Source organism: Epinephelus fuscoguttatus, linkage group LG12, assembly GCF_011397635.1.
Source record: "Epinephelus fuscoguttatus linkage group LG12, E.fuscoguttatus.final_Chr_v1".
NCBI classification, from domain to species: domain Eukaryota; kingdom Metazoa; phylum Chordata; class Actinopteri; order Perciformes; family Serranidae; genus Epinephelus; species Epinephelus fuscoguttatus.
Window position 1 is genome coordinate 33,589,634 of NC_064763.1, and position 19,525 is coordinate 33,609,158.

At 41.0% G+C, this 19,525-nt stretch overlaps 1 protein-coding gene across 1 annotated transcript in view; it reads right to left on the reverse strand.

Annotated features, from left to right (window-relative positions):
- The window catches only part of LOC125898455 (rho GTPase-activating protein 26-like), a 125,650-nt gene that overhangs the window by 50,004 nt on the left and 56,121 nt on the right, over positions 1–19,525 (reverse strand). Inside the window, exons 3-11 of the mRNA XM_049592251.1 lie at positions 18,324–18,385; positions 18,091–18,162; positions 9,158–9,259; positions 8,958–9,068; positions 8,171–8,275; positions 6,839–6,968; positions 6,260–6,360; positions 2,128–2,222; positions 616–694 (exon numbers count right to left, since the gene is read on the reverse strand). Of these exons, the coding sequence (XP_049448208.1) occupies positions 616–694; positions 2,128–2,222; positions 6,260–6,360; positions 6,839–6,968; positions 8,171–8,275; positions 8,958–9,068; positions 9,158–9,259; positions 18,091–18,162; positions 18,324–18,385 (857 nt within the window). The remainder of the gene's footprint in view (positions 1–615; positions 695–2,127; positions 2,223–6,259; positions 6,361–6,838; positions 6,969–8,170; positions 8,276–8,957; positions 9,069–9,157; positions 9,260–18,090; positions 18,163–18,323; positions 18,386–19,525) is intronic.

Genomic DNA, 19,525 nt, shown 5'->3' on the forward strand with positions numbered 1-19,525 from the left:
ATGGTTAAAAACATCATCTCACCTAATATAATAAGTTAGTTTTAATATCATGGCCTCTTGACTGTAGTGGTTTGTTTGCTTTCCTCACTTCCGTTTCTCTTCTGGTGCACTGAGCTGAACTGCCAACCAAAGTGATTTCATTTACTGACAGGCACCACCGTATCAAGTGCGAATTCAAGGGCCAACAACGGCTGCCAAGTGCCAAGGACACACAGCAAAAACTAGGGCAACAGATGCTTACTGACAGCCCAATACTGACCGTTTACTGTATATAAAGATGGACGACGCATCTCCACTCACCCCCACTGTACAAAAACAAAGCTAAAACATTCTGAACACAGCAGATGCCATCACCTTAGTGTGTCAGGGCCCTCAGAGGTGTCTTGAGCCCCTGATTGAGAATCAATACTTTATGTTAACAGCTAACATAATGCTATGTATGTCCTGACAGCGTGCACAGAGGGAGGGCTGCACGAGTCAAACCAGTGCTACAAAAATGATTTTAAATGTTGAGGCACTTGTTTTCTTTAGCAGACACATTCTCTCTCTCTCTCTCTCTCTCTCTCTCTCTCTCTCTCGTCACATAAGAACAAACTGGTAACCTTGGTAACCTACCGGTTCTCTCCCATCCATGGCCTCCATCCACAACCTGCGGTCTTCTTCTGACAGAGCCTGCATGGTGATTACGCCCGACCTTCACACACACAAAAGGTACATTATTAGATATGATGATTTGAATGGTAAAGACTGTTTGTTAAAAGCGTCACCGAGCCTTGCAAGTAGTGACTGAACGCACACAGGGATAAAAATGCATCATTATAACAACCATAACATCAAACAGGAGATCTTTTAGATTTTTAGAACTAACTAATGTAACAAATAAAAATATACCTGATGTCATGATTGAAAATAATTCATTTAAAGTGTTTTTTGTAGTTGTGCAGAAGGATCTCAGCAGTAAATCTCACATACTCATTAGTGGGTACCAGAGGTATGGCTACTGTATCACCTTCCAGCAAAAACAGATGATCAACAGCTTCTTCACCATAAAAGGATTCAAAAAGGACAAAGAATTTAGCCTGAAAATTCATTCCACTAAGCAACTGATATATCACCCTGATACAGGCAACCTTCAGAGTGCAAACACACACAGACACACACTCCCACGGCCTCATTGGTCATGTCTATCCCAGTCTTCTAAGGTTTCTAATCAGTCCTATACAGTCTGTCACCCTGTCACTGGCACCGTCACCACTGCAGCACCCCCTCCACACACACCAATCTATACACTGTCCTTCAATCATGACACACCACCCGGAGTACAGTCACACTCAGGTGACTGTGCACAGCCACGTTCTGCATGCGGGTGCAGATAAGTACATGCTAAGCAAAACAAATGTTTACGAAACTGACATAATCAAATGTTTTTATGGCAGCCTGCAACACACAAATGACGTGTAAACACACCGTTTGAGGAAATACCACTCACACGTTAGCACGCACACAACGGTAATACAAATAAAGGCACGATGGGGAAACAAGTGGAGAAGATGATGACAAGGTGAGTTGATTTAATGGAGGAAGGTTGAACATGAGGAGGAGTAGGCAGGAAGGGGGGGAGGGAGAAAGAGGAGGGGAGGAGGAGTGTAGGAAGCGAGGCACTGCAAGAGGCCGAGCCTGAGAGGACGGAGAGCTTCAATGTCTCGTCTTCAGCTCCAAATCGACTGAGCACCCCCCTGTGTCTGTTAGCTGTAATTACACCATCAGAGCAACATGGCTGCAATGTGCTACATGACTGCATTCACTGGCATCAAAATCCATGACGCTTCCATTACTTTCTATAACAAAGTCAGAAGCCTTCAATATCTTACTCTTTCCTGGCATGCCTGTATTTCAGATAGTTGTTTTTTTTTTTCAGTACAATCACTGGGCTACCGGGACAAATTCCCCTGAGAACCATTTTCTAATTTACTCTGTGCGAGAAACAAGTTGTGAAATAGAATCTGGTGTATTTGTGCCGCGGTATTCCCCAAAGGATTCATCAAACTCCTCCTGCAGAACTTCACTATATTCCGGAGATGGAGAAGCTGTAAAGCCGAGACAAAGTCAAAGCACACACACACTGACCTGTCCACAGCCTCCACATCAAAGCAGAACCTTTTTTCTATGGAGTCCGTCTTCCTCCTGGTGCATGACTTGAGGATGAAGCTCTCCTCTTCGCCCTGACAAAGAGAGAGTGAAGGAGAAAAAAGCATCATAGTATATTAGCATTATTTTGATAATAGCATGTAGGGCACTCATTTCAGTGCTCTCTATAGGACGAGAGGAGAAAACAACCACATCTTGGGTGTTACTGAGATAATGATGGATGTTTTCTTGGACAAAACTAAGAACTCTGACATGTTTAGCAAAACACTAGGTCAGCTTTTTAGAGCTAAGATAAGTGCATATCATGATAATGACTCACTCTCTTTCTTCTCGTGTTGGAGAACAACTGCTAAACTTGCAATTGGAAGCACATTGAGATAATTTTGGACAAACATTTGCAGTGTGAGATGGGCAGCGACACAAATCTCTGCAGGAACTGGCTCACGAGGAATGAGTTTGAAACTGAAAAACATGTATAAATAGGGACTAAGAACTTCAGTGTTACTGTATCATCTTAAAGTTTTGAAAGCAGTTGAAACTACAGTCAGGTCCATAATTATTTGGACAATGATACAGTTGTCATCATTTTGGCTCTGTACACCGCCACAATGGGTTTTAAATGAAACAATGAATACCTGCTTAAAGTGCAGACTCTCAGCTTTCATTTAAGGCTTTTTTCAAAAATGTAGTATGAACCGTGTAGGAATTACAACCATTTCTTCACACAGTCCCCCAACTTTAAGGGCTCATAAGTATTTGGACAAACTAATATAATCATCAATTAAACAGTCAGTTTTAATACTTGGTCGCAAATCCTTTACAGTCAATGACTGCCTGAAGTGTTGGACACATAGACATCATCAGATGCTGGGTTTCTTCCCTGGTGATGCTCTGCCAGCCCTTTACTGCAGCCGTCTGCACTTCCTGCTTGTGTTTTGGGTGTTTTGCCCTCAGTTTTGGCTTCAGCAAGAGAAACGCATGCTCAGTTGGATTCAGATCAGATGATATGACTTGGCCATTGCAGAACATTCCACTTCTTTGCCTTAAAAATGTCTTTGGTTGCTTTTGCAGTATGCTTCAGGTCAATGTCCATCTGCACTGTGAAGCATCGTCCAATGAGTTTTGAAGCGTTTGGTTGAATCTGAGCAGATAATGTAGCCCCAAACACTTCAGCTTTCATCCTGCTGCTCTTGTCAGCAGTCACATCATCAATAAATACAAGAGAACCAGTTCCACTGGCAGCCATACATGGCCATGACATAACAGTACCTCCACCATGCTTCACTGATGAGGTGGTGTGCTGGATCATGAGCAGTTCCTTCCCTTCTTCCTTCTCCTGTCTTCCCATCATTCTGGTAGTTGATCTTTGTTTTATCTGTCCATAGTATGCTGTTCCACAACTGTACAGGCTTTTTAGATGGTTTTTGACAAACTCTAATCTGGCCTTCCATTTTTAAGGCTAACCAATGGTTTGCATCTTGTGATAAACCCTCTGTATTTATTCTAGTGAAGTCTTGTCTTACTGACAAGAGCAGCAGGATGAAAGCTGAAGTGTTTGGGGCACCATTATCTGCTCAGATTCAACTAAATGCTTCAAAACTCATTGGACGATGCTTCACATTGCAGATGGACATTGACCTGAAGCATACTGCAAAGCAACCAAAGACATTTTTAAGGCAAAGAATGGAATGTTCTGCAATGGCCAAGTCATATCATCTGACCTGAATCCAACTGAGCATGCTTCTCTGCTGAAACCAAAACTGAGGGCAAAAAGCATCTGGACTGTTTAATTGATGAAGTCTGCACTATCATTGACCTGACTGATTGTCTTCTCACAGACTGTAGCCCAAGAGAAACTAGTTATATCTTTATGGATTGCAACATTTACATAGGATATGATTTGCTGTGCCAAAGTGACGTGCGAAATTAAAAGTACATATTTTTCCTCACATTTACAGTGCTAGTTAATCCTCCTTAATGGTGACGAATCACAAAGCTAAGGAGCAAGTTAATTTAGGTTAATTTCAGTGGTAGGCTTACAGTAAGTTTGCAAGACTCATGGTCTCACTATCACATGTTTTTGGGCTTTTCATAGTATTAGTATCTTATAGTTTGGTGAATTCATTATGGGGTTATGTGCAATATTTCGCCTAATTTTTGTTCCATGTCATGTGATATCATGCTGTTCGCTGTACATGGTTTGTCCTGCGGTAATGTACTGTCAGGTTTTGAAAGTCATGCAGCTGTGTCCAGCACTTTTTTTGGCCCAAGACAAATTTCTCTGGGGGCAGTGAAGTTTGTCTTTTTTCTTGTCTCGTCTCGTCTTGTCTATCAATCTAGATTATTTTGGTATGAGCTGCAGAGTGTTGGGGATATCAGCCTTAGAGATGTCTGCCTTCTCTCCAATATAATGTAAGTAGATAACACTGGGCTTGTGGTGCTCAAAGCGCAAAAAAGCAGTTTCATGTAGGAACTATCTTCTTTCTTCCGAACAACACCAGCACAGAAGGAAGTGTGCATCTACTCACGGATCAGAGGCTCGTGTTTCTGACAGTACAAGATGTAAAAATGAATAGCGTCCTCCACGGCTGAGGTGTAAACTTAGCTAGCTTAGCGGTGCTAGGTGATCTAGCAGTAGATGCACTCTTCCTTCTGCATGGTGATAGGGTTGGCAGGTTGAGTTTAGTAACCAGGTCACAATTTCTGGAGACTTGTGTTTTTCAAATATATTTTTTGGCACTTTATGCACCACAAGCCGAGTGCCATCTAGTTCCATTATATTTGAGCAAAGGCAGACATCTCTATGGCTCCAACACTCTGCAACTCACACCAAAACAATCTAAACTGATAAATAGCCCTACAGGTAAGAAGAAAAATATGGGATTTTGATTTTTAACTGTCCCTTTTGGTTTACATCCTCATAGAAAATTTGGGTAGTGCAACATGTTGTAAGTCACAAAAATTAGAACTGGTATTAAAACTGGTTCAAATGCATCTTAAGGCAGTTGTCTTACATGTCTGGCCCTAAATACTTAACTAAGGAGGAATACATGAAGAAAATTCCAAGAGAGGCAAAAAGAGAATGTCTCCATACTTGGACTAATGTTGAGTGATATAAATCATATTACAGCCTCAGAAGCAGCAACTAAACTTACCTCCACGCTGTATTTTCATCAATCAAGTCGATCACTAAAAATGCTCGGTCTCACTTCCTCTCATAAAATGGAGGTTTCTTTAATCGTGTGTTTTTATTCCTTTCATTTAATCTATGTTTGTAATTTCTAATAAAGCACCACTTTCATATACACACAGCACACATGCAAAGCATTTCCGGTTTAAACTCTTATAGGCCCAGGTGTGATGTTATCAGCTTGGCTCTGTGATCCCCTATATATATTCTGGCTGTCTTCCTGTGTGGGAGCTGAAAGGCTTTCTGTGACGTTCAGTGTTTTTTTACTTCTCCTTCAGTTAAACACTCAAAATGCTCCGTGAGAACCTTCAGAAAGCAGGCCTGAACTTGCACCAGCTTTGGGTTATTTAGTGTGTAGGTGGAGAGAGTGATAACAGATAGCACTTTGAGAAAATAGTTGGAGTCATGCTGCCTACTCAAAACATCTTAGGCGACGCTGCGCTCTCGTCTATTGAAGCTGTTGCTGTGGGAGAAATTGTTAAAAGTGATATTTCCCGAGATGACTGTATGCCGGTGTAAAGTGGCACCAGGCATCAGGAACGCTTCTCGTCTTGGAGCGGAAGGACTGACGCAAAGCTTGAAATTTACACTGTTTATGATTTAAAATAGTTGAACAGCTTCCTGCTTGCAAAACTCTTTTGTAGCTTCCCTGAAAATACCCTGTGACATCATGTGTTTGGGAATAATAAAAATACACCCAATCACAGTGAGAGCTTGTGGTGTTGGAGAGCAGCCCAGTGGGATGAACTGGGTGAAACCCAACTGCAAATCAGGAAAAATGACAGGCCAATGTGACACTCTTGCATCTGTATATGAGAGTGGCTGAGCATGTGAAAGATTTATGTGCATATTGATCCAGACAGAGAGCTAGACAGATAGATTGAAACCTTATCTGTTTATTTAAATGGCCAAGCTACTCACCGTTTTCCCTCCTGATTTAGGGTCAAACAGGACCATGGTGACCCTTTTGGGCTCACGATGATACGTGCAGTAGTACTTCACCCAGGTAGATACAAAGGAGCCTGAGTCAGAGAGAGGCAGGAATGGAGACGGGTGAAGAGACAGAAGGTTAAAAAGAAAACCACAGGAGAAAAGCAGAATAAAGAGAAAACAGTGATGTCAAACAATCAGGAAAAAGAAGAGACAGAGGCAGGAGGGGGGTGACAGTCTTAGTCATGCCTGCGTTAGTGCTAGATGGGTTACCATGGTAACTGCACGCGGTCAGAGCTACAGTCACGTCTCCAACAGATCAGACTTGACTTCGTCAACCACAGGTTCATTATGGTTTGTTTGTCCTGCTGCTCTGACACTGTTTGTGTGTATGTTTGAGCCAAACAACATGTCCTTAAAATGCACGCACTGTGCCTACATACACACCCACACATGCTCAATCATGTCTCCATGGTACTGCTACACTTTAAATTATTGCTGAATTGTGTCCTCATTGTAAGATGTGACATGAACACACTCACACACACACAGAAATGGGCTGATACATACGCTTCTCCTGCACAAACAGATATCCCTCCATGGTGTGCTGGCTGACACTCTTGTGTTCATGTGGATTCTCCTTCATCTTCCTCATCAGGCTTTCCACCTCCGACCGCGTGCTCTCAAAGCGGTTCCTCGTCTGTCAACACAAGTACAGTGGAGCTCACACCGTGGGCCTTTCACTGAATGCTCCATTTTTTGAAGAGAGGTTCCTGGATGTTCTTTTTTATAACCCATAACTATAAAGTTAAAGCCATAACTGTGGCTGCTTTTCATTAGGCTAACATATGCTTCCTCATGTCCTCTCTCCTCCCATGACTCTGCGTTTCCCCACTGCCTTCATGGAGAATCTTACAATGCTTAAATGCACCTCGAGCAGACAAGGAGCAAGGAGAGAGGAGACTTCTGGAGAAAGTTAGAGTGAGGAAACACAGGTGTACCCTACACAAAGTTTTTCATCAGATGGCATGATGTATTAACGCAATACCTCCACACGTGTGGCACAGCATGTTAGGAGTAACCGATGTCACTGAGGGGCTCATCTGTGCTCAGCGTTAAATACATACAGATGAGCTATCTGTCTGTTCTCTGCATTCGTTTTGTGTGTACTTGTACATATTCTGTGAAAGGAGCAGGACCGACCGAGATAACAGAGGCAGTGTAGTGTAGTTCATGTGAGATACAAATGCAGAAGATGACAAAGACATTTAAAAAATAGCGTAATGCAAGAAATTGGTGATACAGTAAAAAGAATTCTCCGTCCACATGTCACAGTGTATTGAATGACCTCACATAGCACCACTGTCTACAACACTACCTCTGTTAAAAGGTGCATTATTATGACCCCATCCGCTGTTGTTGTATGAAACCTTTGACTCTCCCTTTAGTGCCCTCTAGTGGTTGTATCTAACGGACGCATGGAAGTATGAGGGCAGTGATATTTACAAAGTCTGAGATGGACATGTCAATTTTTGTACATAAAGAGAGTATACATGAGCCGTTAGACTGACGCTATGGCACCAATGATTTATTTAATTAGCAGCTTTGGCTCCTCTGTCCTCATGTCTCCTTCTTGCATCTATCCCTCACACCCACCTTGGGAGGAGCAAAGACACCAGGAAGTGTCAGGAAATGAGAAGACATGTTAGCATATTGAAAAACTCCCTTTGAATAACTCACTGACTTTTAAATTCCTCCCAGCCCAGTTCAGTTGAAATTAAAGTGATGCCCTTTCAAATGTTTCTGTCAATCAAAAACCAAAGCAAATCTGAACGAGGCAGATGTATCATTACCACCTTAACCAAAAAAAACAAATTAAACACCAGCACTGATGGACCTTACATTCTGTATGCTGATGGTGAGATCAGTCTTGAAGTGGTTGAAGTCCTTTGCCAGCTCATAGCCGTGGTGATAGTAGGTGAACAGGCCTTGGAGGAACGCCAACAGCTGAGGGGAACAACGACAGCAAGATAATTTAGTAGACGAAGGAAGACAAGGACGAGATAAAGATGGAGAAGGTGAAAAAGAGTAAAGACGGACAAGGCAGATGAGGAAGATAGCGAAGTAATGCAGATGCGATGGGAGAAGCCAAAAAGGAAGAGAAGAATGTGGACAAGGAGGAAATTTTGGGTTAGTGAAGAGGGGGAAGATGAAGTGGAGGAGTTGGAAGAGGAGGATGCAAAGAAAGGAAGAGGATAAAGAGTGAACAGATATATTTTATCGTTACAAGACTTTGGAAGTATGTCTGTACCACAAAACAATGACCAATTATAAAATACAATCTCTCATTCAAAAGACAGAACTCATACTAGATTGTACCTAGTTTATAAAAGGTTAAAAGTGAGGTTTTTGTGGTGCATGTGCAACAACTTGTCTTTAATTCCGCAGAGACTAGCACTGAGGTGCCCTCAAGCAAGGCACGAAAACCTCCACACCACTGTTCGTTACCATCAGAGGTCTGTGTGTGTAATGAGCAGCTGTTGGGTGTGGATATGTCAAAGTGAGTAAATGTATGACAGCCCACTGCCGAAAAAGAACATGTGTGCACAACAACTTTGGGGAAAATCAAGAGTTTAAAAACAGACACATTGCATAAACGAGAGAAAAACAAAAACAAGCGTCATCTTACAGGCTCCACAAAGTCAAACATCTTCCTCTCTTGGACCTCCTGCACCTTGAAGACGTACTCCAGGGAGACCTCGTAGAAATGCTGCCGTACGTTATCCACCTGATTGTCCGCCTGGAATGGAGAGGGACATCAGGAAACACGATGGTGAGAAAAATGAGAGATGGTGGGAGACAAAATAGTGAAGTGAAATCGGATCTTACCTCATGTAGATGTGCCTCTTTCTTCCTTGCTGAGAGGCTAAGGTGCTTCTCCAGCACTGCGCAATACTTCTCTGTCTCTTTGTCATATTTCTTCTTGGCTTCCTGTAACAGATAAAACAATTCTTATTTGAGTGACTGACAGGAAGATCAAGCTTCACCTCAGCTACCTCAGTAGACCAAACATCTGTCCTAATTCTCAACATACATTGACAGTCGCCATCTGCAACCCATCGTATCCCTTGCAGGTTGAGCTGCAGGTTTTGAGACCAGAGAGGAACTCAAACTTTAACTTTCATACAACATTCTTCATTTTTCAGAGACTCTCCAGTATGAAATTGTTCCTCCGGGGAGCACAGCTGCTTATTTAACAACACACTGTTTCATCAGCGCTGACATCACTGACAGAAGAGACAGACAGTTAGACGGATGATAAACCAGGGACAGCCACAGCAGGGTGTGTATTTCCTAAGATTACTGGACTGAAAAATACAGAGATAAACTGAGACGTGTCCAAGAAGACTTAGAGGCAGAAAAAGGAAAAAACACACACCGATTGTTTCTTTCCTGAGGATGTTCTGATGGTCTCATTAGGATCATTAAACTTTAATCTAATTTAGGCCAGTTGAAGGGGGAGACAGAGATATGAGTGAGGAGAGACAGAGAGGGAAACGAGGAGAGAAGTGGACACATAAACAGAGGAGGGGCAGATCAGGGTGGGTCTCTCTTTGTCAGAGAGGCCCTGTGGTATTATTACTGTACATCTGTCCCAGCCAGTTAACAGTGCTGTATGTCTTTATCCAAAACAAATAAAGTGACGAGGCTGGAGCTTCAGAATGAGGCTGATAAACACTGGGCATAGCATCCGGCTCAGTGCTTCTATCGTTTGAGCGTTTCACCATTAAAAAACACACACAATCAACTTCAATAATTGGACGATAGAAAATTAACTTATCGCTTTAAAGAAATAAACATTTAAACATTCTCTGGTTCCAGCTTTTTCAATGTGAGGCCTTGCTGCAGAGAAGAAGATGGAAAATTGTGTGGGACGTTTTTCAATTTTCTCTGCTCCTACACTATATTCAGTTAATCAGTTAATGGACAAAAAACAATAAAGAAAGTAATAGTTTTCAATGCCAGTTTATGTGTCCACATTGCTATAAACAAGTTGTTCAAATTTAAATTCACAGAAGAGCCAAATGTATCGCCAAATTGATCCACTGAGAACCAGCGAGCCAAACGTCTGTTCACCAATTAGGTTTTATTTTCAGCTTAAACTTACTGATGCCAGAAAAGTGTGACAATTTATGTAATGATTCTGAACCTTTTTCCTTAAAGGGCCAGTGTGTAAAATGGGTTGAAAACAGTGACATCAGTGGTCAACTTCTAGATTGCAGGGCTCACTTGCTCACCCCTCCCGTCAGGTAAATGACGGTGGCCTCGTAGGGACAAAAAGCCTTGCGCAGACACGAGTTTTTCAGGAGTAGGTCTATCTAGCGACGAGGTGAATGTTTATTTAGAAATCTAAACCATGTTCCAATATTGTAATGAATCCCTCACGAGCAGGAGACAGCTGTTTATTTAGCCTAGCAATATCTCCGGACTACAGTAGCTGCAATGGACGACTTTGAACGCGATTTTGAAGAGTTTCTTGTAGCGGACACAGACCCAGAGCCATACCTGTTTGAGCCGGAGCATACAGATGAGGAACTCCATGTGTTTGATGCTGAGCGGGCGAGAAGAGAGGCTGAATGCACAGAATGGGATTCGGTGCTACCATCTTTGGGGAGACATATCATCAGGAGGAAAAGCGCCGCAGAGAGTGCATCACAAGGAGTGAAGTTGCGTCTTCTTTTCCTCGCAGATGATGGTTCGGGTTCATTCTCTCTTGTTGCGTGGTAAGTGTGGTCCATTCGCAAACTTTATAACTAAAAAAACCTTTCACTACTCTCTATCAACGAACTACTAACACTCTCTGCTGTTTCCTCCTCCTTCTTCCTTCCTTCCGCTGTCTTCGTTGGTTCATTTATACACGCGAAACGCGTTCTCTGGCTGGCTGGATTGTCCGCTCGGGCTGCCGTACATACATGGCGGCGCAAGATGGCGACCTGTCTAAAGCAAGGCCCTTGCTATATATATATATATATATATATATAAGCATAATTATAAGGCTACGAAAACCAAACGAATTTTATTTTATAGTGATTATACACTTATATAAACATATTAATGGGTAGAATATTCAGATTCAGATTTGACAAAAAACCATGCAAAATATTACACACTGGCCCTTTAAGAGACCTCTTTTCTCATGCAGAAAATTGACAACCCCTCACTAAGCAACATTTTCTATAGAAACTTCACATTATATTCAATACATAACAATAACAGTACAGAACAACTGGTAAATTGTACAATTAGTGAAGGAAGTAACCACAGAAACTTTGTGTAAAACGAGTGATTTGGATAAATTTTGAGCAGATTATGTCTGTATATAATGCATCAAAGATAAGTTTTCCTGATATTTTTGAAAGGTTTTCTTTACAGCGATCTGTCTGTATTATGATTTTTTTCAATTTTTAACAATCATATATACGACACCATACTTGTGAGAGATTTTATTAATATTATATCTTAAATAATTATAATCTAAACTGTAAAAACAACAATTTCATTTAGTTTCCTTCACAGAAATGAATGAAATGCTGAGGCCCACTGTAGTTGTTTTTGTTTGTTTCTTACATCCCTTAAAATCATGAAGGCCTCACAACCCCCACGATGCTTTGGCTTCTCCTTATGAGGGTTGGGACCCCTTGGTTGGAAACCAGTGATATATAGGGGCGGGAATCACCAGAGACTCCATGATACGATATCATCACAATACTTGGGTCACCATACCATATTATTGCGACACACTGAGTACTGTAATACAATATATTGTATCACTTCAGCCATTTTATCTGCAGCAAAACATATCTAGTGGACTATTCTACCTGAAGTTTAATTTGTATTTGTAACATTAATAATTTATGTATTAAAAAATCAATACCCCACCCCTGATGATGCAGTCCATACTAAGTCAAAATGTCTGCTGTAAAAAGGGCCTGTTGGGAGGTAACGTTGTGAATCACTGAACAACACTGTTTTATGGTATTTTGCGGTTTACAGGACTTTATGCATTAATGTGATGAACTGTCTTCATCCGTCATGTACGTAATTTGCTGGACTCTCCAGTCTTCCTGTCTGGTTATTGGTTTTTGCGTGAATTAGTTTTCCCAACACCCCTCGGAAAGACATTTGCCAAGAAAATAAAACTCCCAGATCAGTGAAAGCAGCGGAATAATGTCACAATCAATCACATAAAAATCGCCGTGATGTCAGCCCCTGCTGCAGTCACATGACACAGGTGCTCCACTGCCAAGCCAGTTTCAACAACAAGCAGAGTTGTCAGGGCCAGAGGAGGAACAGACAGCAGCTGCAGAACGCATCAGAAGAAGATGAACATTCCTCTAAACAACAAGGCCTCTGTTTAAAGTCGGCTGCTTTGACTTTTCCATATTCACTGTGGAACCGTGTCTGAAATGACTGCAGCTGCTGCCTTCGCCTGTGTGTTTCTGATTAGAGTTTCATGACATAATTCTGACTAAAAATACATTTTAAAAACAAATTAAGGAAGCTTGATTGAAAGTAATGTGGCAGTGAAAACCTCAAATTACGCAGCCAGTATAAATGTCATGTTTCTATTAGTCACCTTTTCCCCCTTTACTAAGTAAAAAAGTTAGAGGCATTTAAAGCTGGTCGACTTTAAGCCACTTCCATTCTCAGCCAGCAGATGGCAGTCTCCCCTCAGTATGACACTCAATGCTGTTTTCTTCTTCTACCAGAAGAGTAAAGTACATGACATGTTTTGATACAAGGTCATGCCCTGCGACTACACTGACTCATCACAGCTACAATCAAGTTATACTACACTCCACTGTGCCGTCATGTCAACAGTTACCAGGAGGTCCCGCTGAGACATGAAGCAATACATCATCACTCCCTGCTTGGTTCTGCACGCAGCACATGGCATGAGACTTTTTGTAAACATTCACTTCATTCTTGCTTTTATTCAGTTTACCATGAAACCAAAGCTCACTAGCAGTAAAAGAAATGCACTGTGCTGTATTAATAAAAATATCCTATCCTATAGGAGAGGCATCTGCCGTGCCTTGCATGGGGCTTAAACTGACTCTGATCAAAGTGTAAATGTGTAAACCTAAACAAGTTATCATTCAGTCTTAAATGATGGACAGATGGATTGCAGATATACCAATTTACCAGAATTTCATTGTATTCTCTAACTCTGCTTAATCAGTGGAAACACCTCTGAAAAATCATTACAGCAGTAGATCTTTTCAGACAGGTTTCTATAGTTGCTGCAGGACTGACTTATTTGTTGGTACACAAACATGGCCATCACATTACCAGCACTATGTCCTTTAGAGTACACGGGTTCATGCCAGCGTCATGTTCATCTTCAAAGCAGTGTTGTGCTCTTCATGCTTGCAGTGACTGCTGAAGGGATTTAAATACTTGTGCAAAGCATTTTCTGAGACTTTGATTCCACAATTTGCGTGAATTCTACAGCGAATGAGATTAGGACCTGGAGTTTCCTTTAAGTAAACTCTTTCAAACTTGTTTCGACTCATTGAAATTTGCCTAAACTCCTCCTGTGTCAGAGGACTGGCAGCTCGGGAGCTTTAGGACGAGGTGAAACTGTGCCAGGAGAAGATCTTTCTTCGGTTCTTTTAGGGCTAAACTGGGATTAGTACATCGCTCATGGTGACCTAACTGCGCAGATTATGCGTTCACTTCTTAATCTGACCACGATGTACAATCAAACAATGACCTGCTACAAGGGGATGGATTAGCAGAGTATACACTGATGACATGCTAAATACTGCATGTATCAGGGGAGCCCCCTGTGGCTACTCATCTGGGTCCTATGGCTAATGACGGCCTGGGGTAAGTGCACCATGACCTGCTGTAAGGAGATTTGAATACTGAATCATGGCATATTTAAAACATGGGGCAAAGGATTACCCAAAAAATATGCAGTATGGTATTTATCCTTTACCCTGAGAGAGTTGTAGAACTGTTGTTTGAAGTCTTCAGAGCAAATGACCATACTTTGTATATAGTAGTAAATCTTGAGTTAACATGCTCCCATACTTACTTACTTTTTAATGTTCAGTGTTTTCTTACTCTCCTGTACATTGAGTCAGGGGACAAAAAAATTTAAACACACTGAAACCCTAAGACAACAGAGGGGGCCCTGCTGGTCTTAGAGACCCCCCAGTGATTTATAGCAGGATTATGTATTCCTCTAATCTCCTATCCAGGTCATGCACTGATGGTTAAGACCTTGATTTATGGACAATCATGGTGGAGACATGCAGTAAATATTATATATTTGTATTTATACTATAGCTTTATTACAAACCTGCCTTAAAAAGCACTTTCTGATATTCTCCTGGTGCAAGGTTAATAACAATATCTTTATTTGTAGAGCATTTTTCAAGCTGATCTGACGCTCAGTGGGAGGCTGTTTCAAAGACAAGGAGCAAGAACTGAAAAGGCTCATCTTTAACCTGGACTCTGGAACAGTTAGAAGACCCAGACTAGCAGACCTGAGGGGCCTGTTTGGGCGGTACAGTGTGAGAAGCTCAGTTATATACTGCGTTGCCAGATCACTGAGAGCTTTGTATGTAATTAAAAGAACATTAAAATGGATTCTAAAAGAGACAGGGAGGCCAAAATAGGTGTGATGTGTGAGGATCGTTTTGTTTTGGTCAAAAGTCTAGCTGCTGAATTTTGAATAATCTGGAGCTGGTGCAAAGCTCCACTGTGTGGTGTGGATGTGTGATTGTACTGTGCTAATACTAACGTAGTAAAGAGACTTTTATGGCGTCATTTACACTTACAGGTCTGCAGTTTAGGCAAAGTGTTGTATCATAGCATCTCCATTAGTCTTCAATATATACTGTACTTATCAGAGGTGCAAGATGCACCCTTGAACTACAGAAAAAGAAGAAATACCACAGTGTTAAAATGCTCTGTTACAACTAAAAGTTCTGCATTTAGAACTCCATTTAAGTAAAAGTACAAAACTATTAACATCAAAATATACTTTAAGTATCAAAAGTTGCATACCCTTTATGCAGAACGGCTCATTTCAGAATAACTGGATTTAAATGCATGATGTGTTTATCACTTTAATGTTGCAGCTGGTTAAAGTGGAGGTCATTTTTAATGACTTTATATATTGCTTGGTAGTTGGTACATTTCCCCCTGGGAGTCAGTTAAGTTTTATCATATCCTTACCTATTATAATACATCAGAATGTATTTGTTGATTATATTTTGCATCATTAGTTTTAATCCACAAAGTAACTAGTAATTAAAATTGTATATAGTTGAGTTAAAAGTACAATATTTGCCTCTTAAATGTAGTGAGGCAGAAGTATACATTATTAGAGGAGAACACTAAAGTAAGGCCCTCAAAACTGTACTTATGTTCACTATTTAAGTAAATACACTTAAATACTTTCCACCACTACTACTTGTATCATCATATTGCGGCTTCTAAATAAGTTCAAATTAGCTGCCCACAGACGCTATAACAGGAGATATGATAAACTCGCTGTCTTTGGTTTCATTTTACTCACTGTTTGATGATCCGGGTGCTTCAGTTGGTTTAAGAGTTGATTGATTTGCAGGATGTTGCAGGATTGCAGGATTCTCCAAATAAACAGGCCTTTCTCAAAACTAAGTTCAGATCAGTGGGGTAGTAAACGACTTCATCAAACAACAAAAAACTAAGATTAAAAAAAATGGGCAGCGAGTTTCTCTTATCTCCTGTTACGGTGTCTGTGGGCAGCTACTTTTGAACTTATTTGGAAGCCGCAATAAAGTTAAAGATCTTAAACCCATGGCGTCTTCCACGCTCAACACTCACTGCAACACACCTGTCTTTAATTAAAGGTTCCCAAGATGCCGGGTCAGGTGGTGCATTAACGTGACTTAAAAAAATAATAGGAAACTAAGACTTGCTATAAATTATGGAAGCATATTGCATTCACTTGACAAATAAAAAAAGCCCTGTTTTTCTGAGTAAATTTTTCTGTTTTTCAGAGTAATTTTCCCTGTTTATCATGGTAATTTTTTTCTGTTTTTCTGAGTAATTTTTTCCCTGTTTTTCATGGTAATTTTTTTCTGTTTTTCTGAGTAATTTTTCCCTGTTTTTCATGGTAATTTTTTTTCTGTTTTTCTGAGTAATTTTTTCCCTGTTTTTCATGGTAATTTTTTCTGAGTAATTTTCTGAGTAATTTTTTCCCTGTTTTTCATGGTAATTTTTTTCTGTTTTTCTGAGTAATTTTTTTCCCTGTTTTTCATGGTAATTTTTTCTGTTTTTCTGAGTATTTTTTTCCCTGTTTTTCTGAGTAATTTTTCCCTGTTTTTCATGGTAATTTTTTCTAGTTTTTCTGAGTAATTTTTCCCTGTTTTTCGTGGTAATGTTTTTCTGTTTTTCTGAGTAATTTTTTCCCTGGTTTTTGTGGTAATTTTTTTCTGTTTTTCAGAGTAATTTTTTCCCTGGTTTTTGTGGTAATTTTTTTTCTGTTTTTCGTGGTAATTTTTTTTTCTGAACGAGGAGACGAGATACTTCAAAATCTGGCGAGAAGCTTCCACCTGGCACCTGCAAGTGACCCTGCATCCATGGTGACTCCTGCTCATGGATGTATTTTGCATCCGTGCTCCTGCTCCTAGACAATTTCAACTACAGGATCAATAAGGGTAAGGCACGTAATTAGTTACACACAGGGTATGATAATCTAGCTATGTTTTGGACTGCATCTTTCTAGTGTAGGCCTATCGCTCAGTGTAACAGGTTAGGTTAGTAACAGGTTGTAACAGCATTAGCTGACAAACGTGTATGGGCATGATTTCAGTTGTCAGCTAACATTGTTACAACCTGTTACTAACCTAACCTGTTACATTGAGTGAGCAGGAGTCACCATGGATGCAGGGGTCACTTGCAGGTGCCAGATGGGAGCTTCTCGTGAGATTTTGAAGTATCTCGTCTCCTCGTTCAGGAAAAAAAATTACCACGAAAAACAGAAAAAAACTACCACAAAAACCAGGGCTGTTTTTATGTGTCAAGTGAATGCAATATGTTTCCGTAATAAATGGCTCCAACACATCATATTGCTCCTAGTGAGGCTGTTATACCGGGCCTTTCAGTCAAATATGCTACATATTTTTCTTAATATCACAGTGTATTGAACATTCCTACTAACACATGGAAATACTGCACTTATCCTTCATTAAATAGGATCTCACTGGAATTTTATCATGTGCCAATAACTTTAAAAAGGTAATGCGAACAGTAGAAGCACAATTTTCTGGGGCTGCTGTGATCAAATATTTCAAGGAAAATGAAAATATACAGTGACTATTAACTAGTAAGAATAATTTTACCCAGATGTGCAGATGACAAAGTCACTCTCCAGTATTGGAACAAAAGATAACCTGCAGTCACATCTTAAAGGTGAAGTAGAGGTGATGTGGAGGTGCCAATACTGAGGAGGCTGCAAGTTTTTCAACTGCAGTCATCCATCAAAGGGTCAAAGGTCACACGTCAATTACCACCTCCAGTGTCCTCACATCTTTCCTGAAGTTTAACAGTCGCCAATATAAGAGCAGAGGTCTATCACCAGCTAAATGTTGTGTGTGGGTGTTGTGGCTGCCAGTGCCCCTCTCTAAGAGCTGCACAAGCACTAAAGGGATTTTATTGATTTTCTGATTTTTCTTTTACTGCCAGCTTATCAGTACTGATGCACAGTACACGTGTGTTTCAGTCACAAGTCCTGTGGCTGTGCTCTGTCGCCTCCTCACCTTAGCTGCACTGATCTGTTCTTTCCTGAACCGCTCCAGAGGCATAATCAGCACATCGTTGGCGTTCTCGATCTGGGGGCAAAAAGACACACAAACCAAAGCTACTATATGATGCTGGGCATGGAATAGTTTTCTAGGAATGACAAAGGCCTTTATATAGTAATAATAATAATAATAATAATGCAAAAACATACTCTCCATCCACAGCCAGTACAAGTAGTTATGACACTCACCATCCGTGTCCTCTCATCCTCCAGGTTCTGTAGCACCGCTGCAAACTCCTGAAGAGACTTGGCTGAGGACAGACATGTTGGTCGACAGACAGAGACATAACAGACGAGAGATAATTAGAAAGAGAGACAGAGACAGAGACAAAGTTATTAGTTATGTCAAACAATTATCATGAGAGACACACAAGTACAGGCAAACAGAAAGAGGGAGAGTGTTTGAAGAGAGCTGGCACGAGGTGGCGGGGATGAAGCTTTATTTCTGCTCTTGGACCTCATACAAATGTTTCTAAAGTCATGACACAGCAGAGTAATTAACTGGAAATGAAACCGCAATTTAGATGGTCTGTTTCTATGGTGCTTTCACAGCGAGCACAGCTCAGTGCTTGTTTCCCCGCTCGCTGGCAAGCGAGGACTGGCTACATTGTTTTAGGTCAGAGTTTCCACTTCAATTGCCTCCGTCCCTGTCCAACACTTCACGCACGCACACACTTAAACTCTCAGACACAGCGAGCGCACATAACATACTCAACCCGTGCAGTATGTGCACAGGGAAATCACACATGCATGCACATACACAGTGTATTCCTACTCATCACGACACACACTCACACACACTCTGCTTTTCAACATCATACTTCAAGTAACAGGATTTGGCTCTTGGAAGTTAGATCCAACTAAAAGGGAGCAGAACCTCAGGACTATGTGAGGAATGCATTAAAACAAAGTGTGATGGTTTAATAAAGCTTATAAACCTCGCAGTAAGCTCAATCACATTCTTTATCAATCACATAGAATATTGAAAATATGACACTGAGAGAAAAACACTCAGATAAAGACCAAGTTAAACTAACAGAGGCTGATTGTGAGCTATTCTTCCATTGCATTTTAATTAATGAAAGTATGATCTTTAGACTGATATCCTGTAGAGCCGTTTGAAGTGAAATCATCACTGTACCGGAGAGAAGGAACGAGTTTGGACATGAGTATAACTAAGAATATCCTAAGAACAACAGTTCCACGGTGCAGCCCAGTTGAGCGGCAAGCTGTTCAGGAAAGATAGCTGGGGTTAGTTAAACAACAGTAGTGGGTGGGACAGGCCAGCGAGAAGCTGCAGCCTGCACAGACAGAGCCAGGCAGCATGGGAGGGTGTGGTGACTGCTGCATGTTTCACAGCGGGCTGCTTGGACGGTGATAGAAAGAGCACT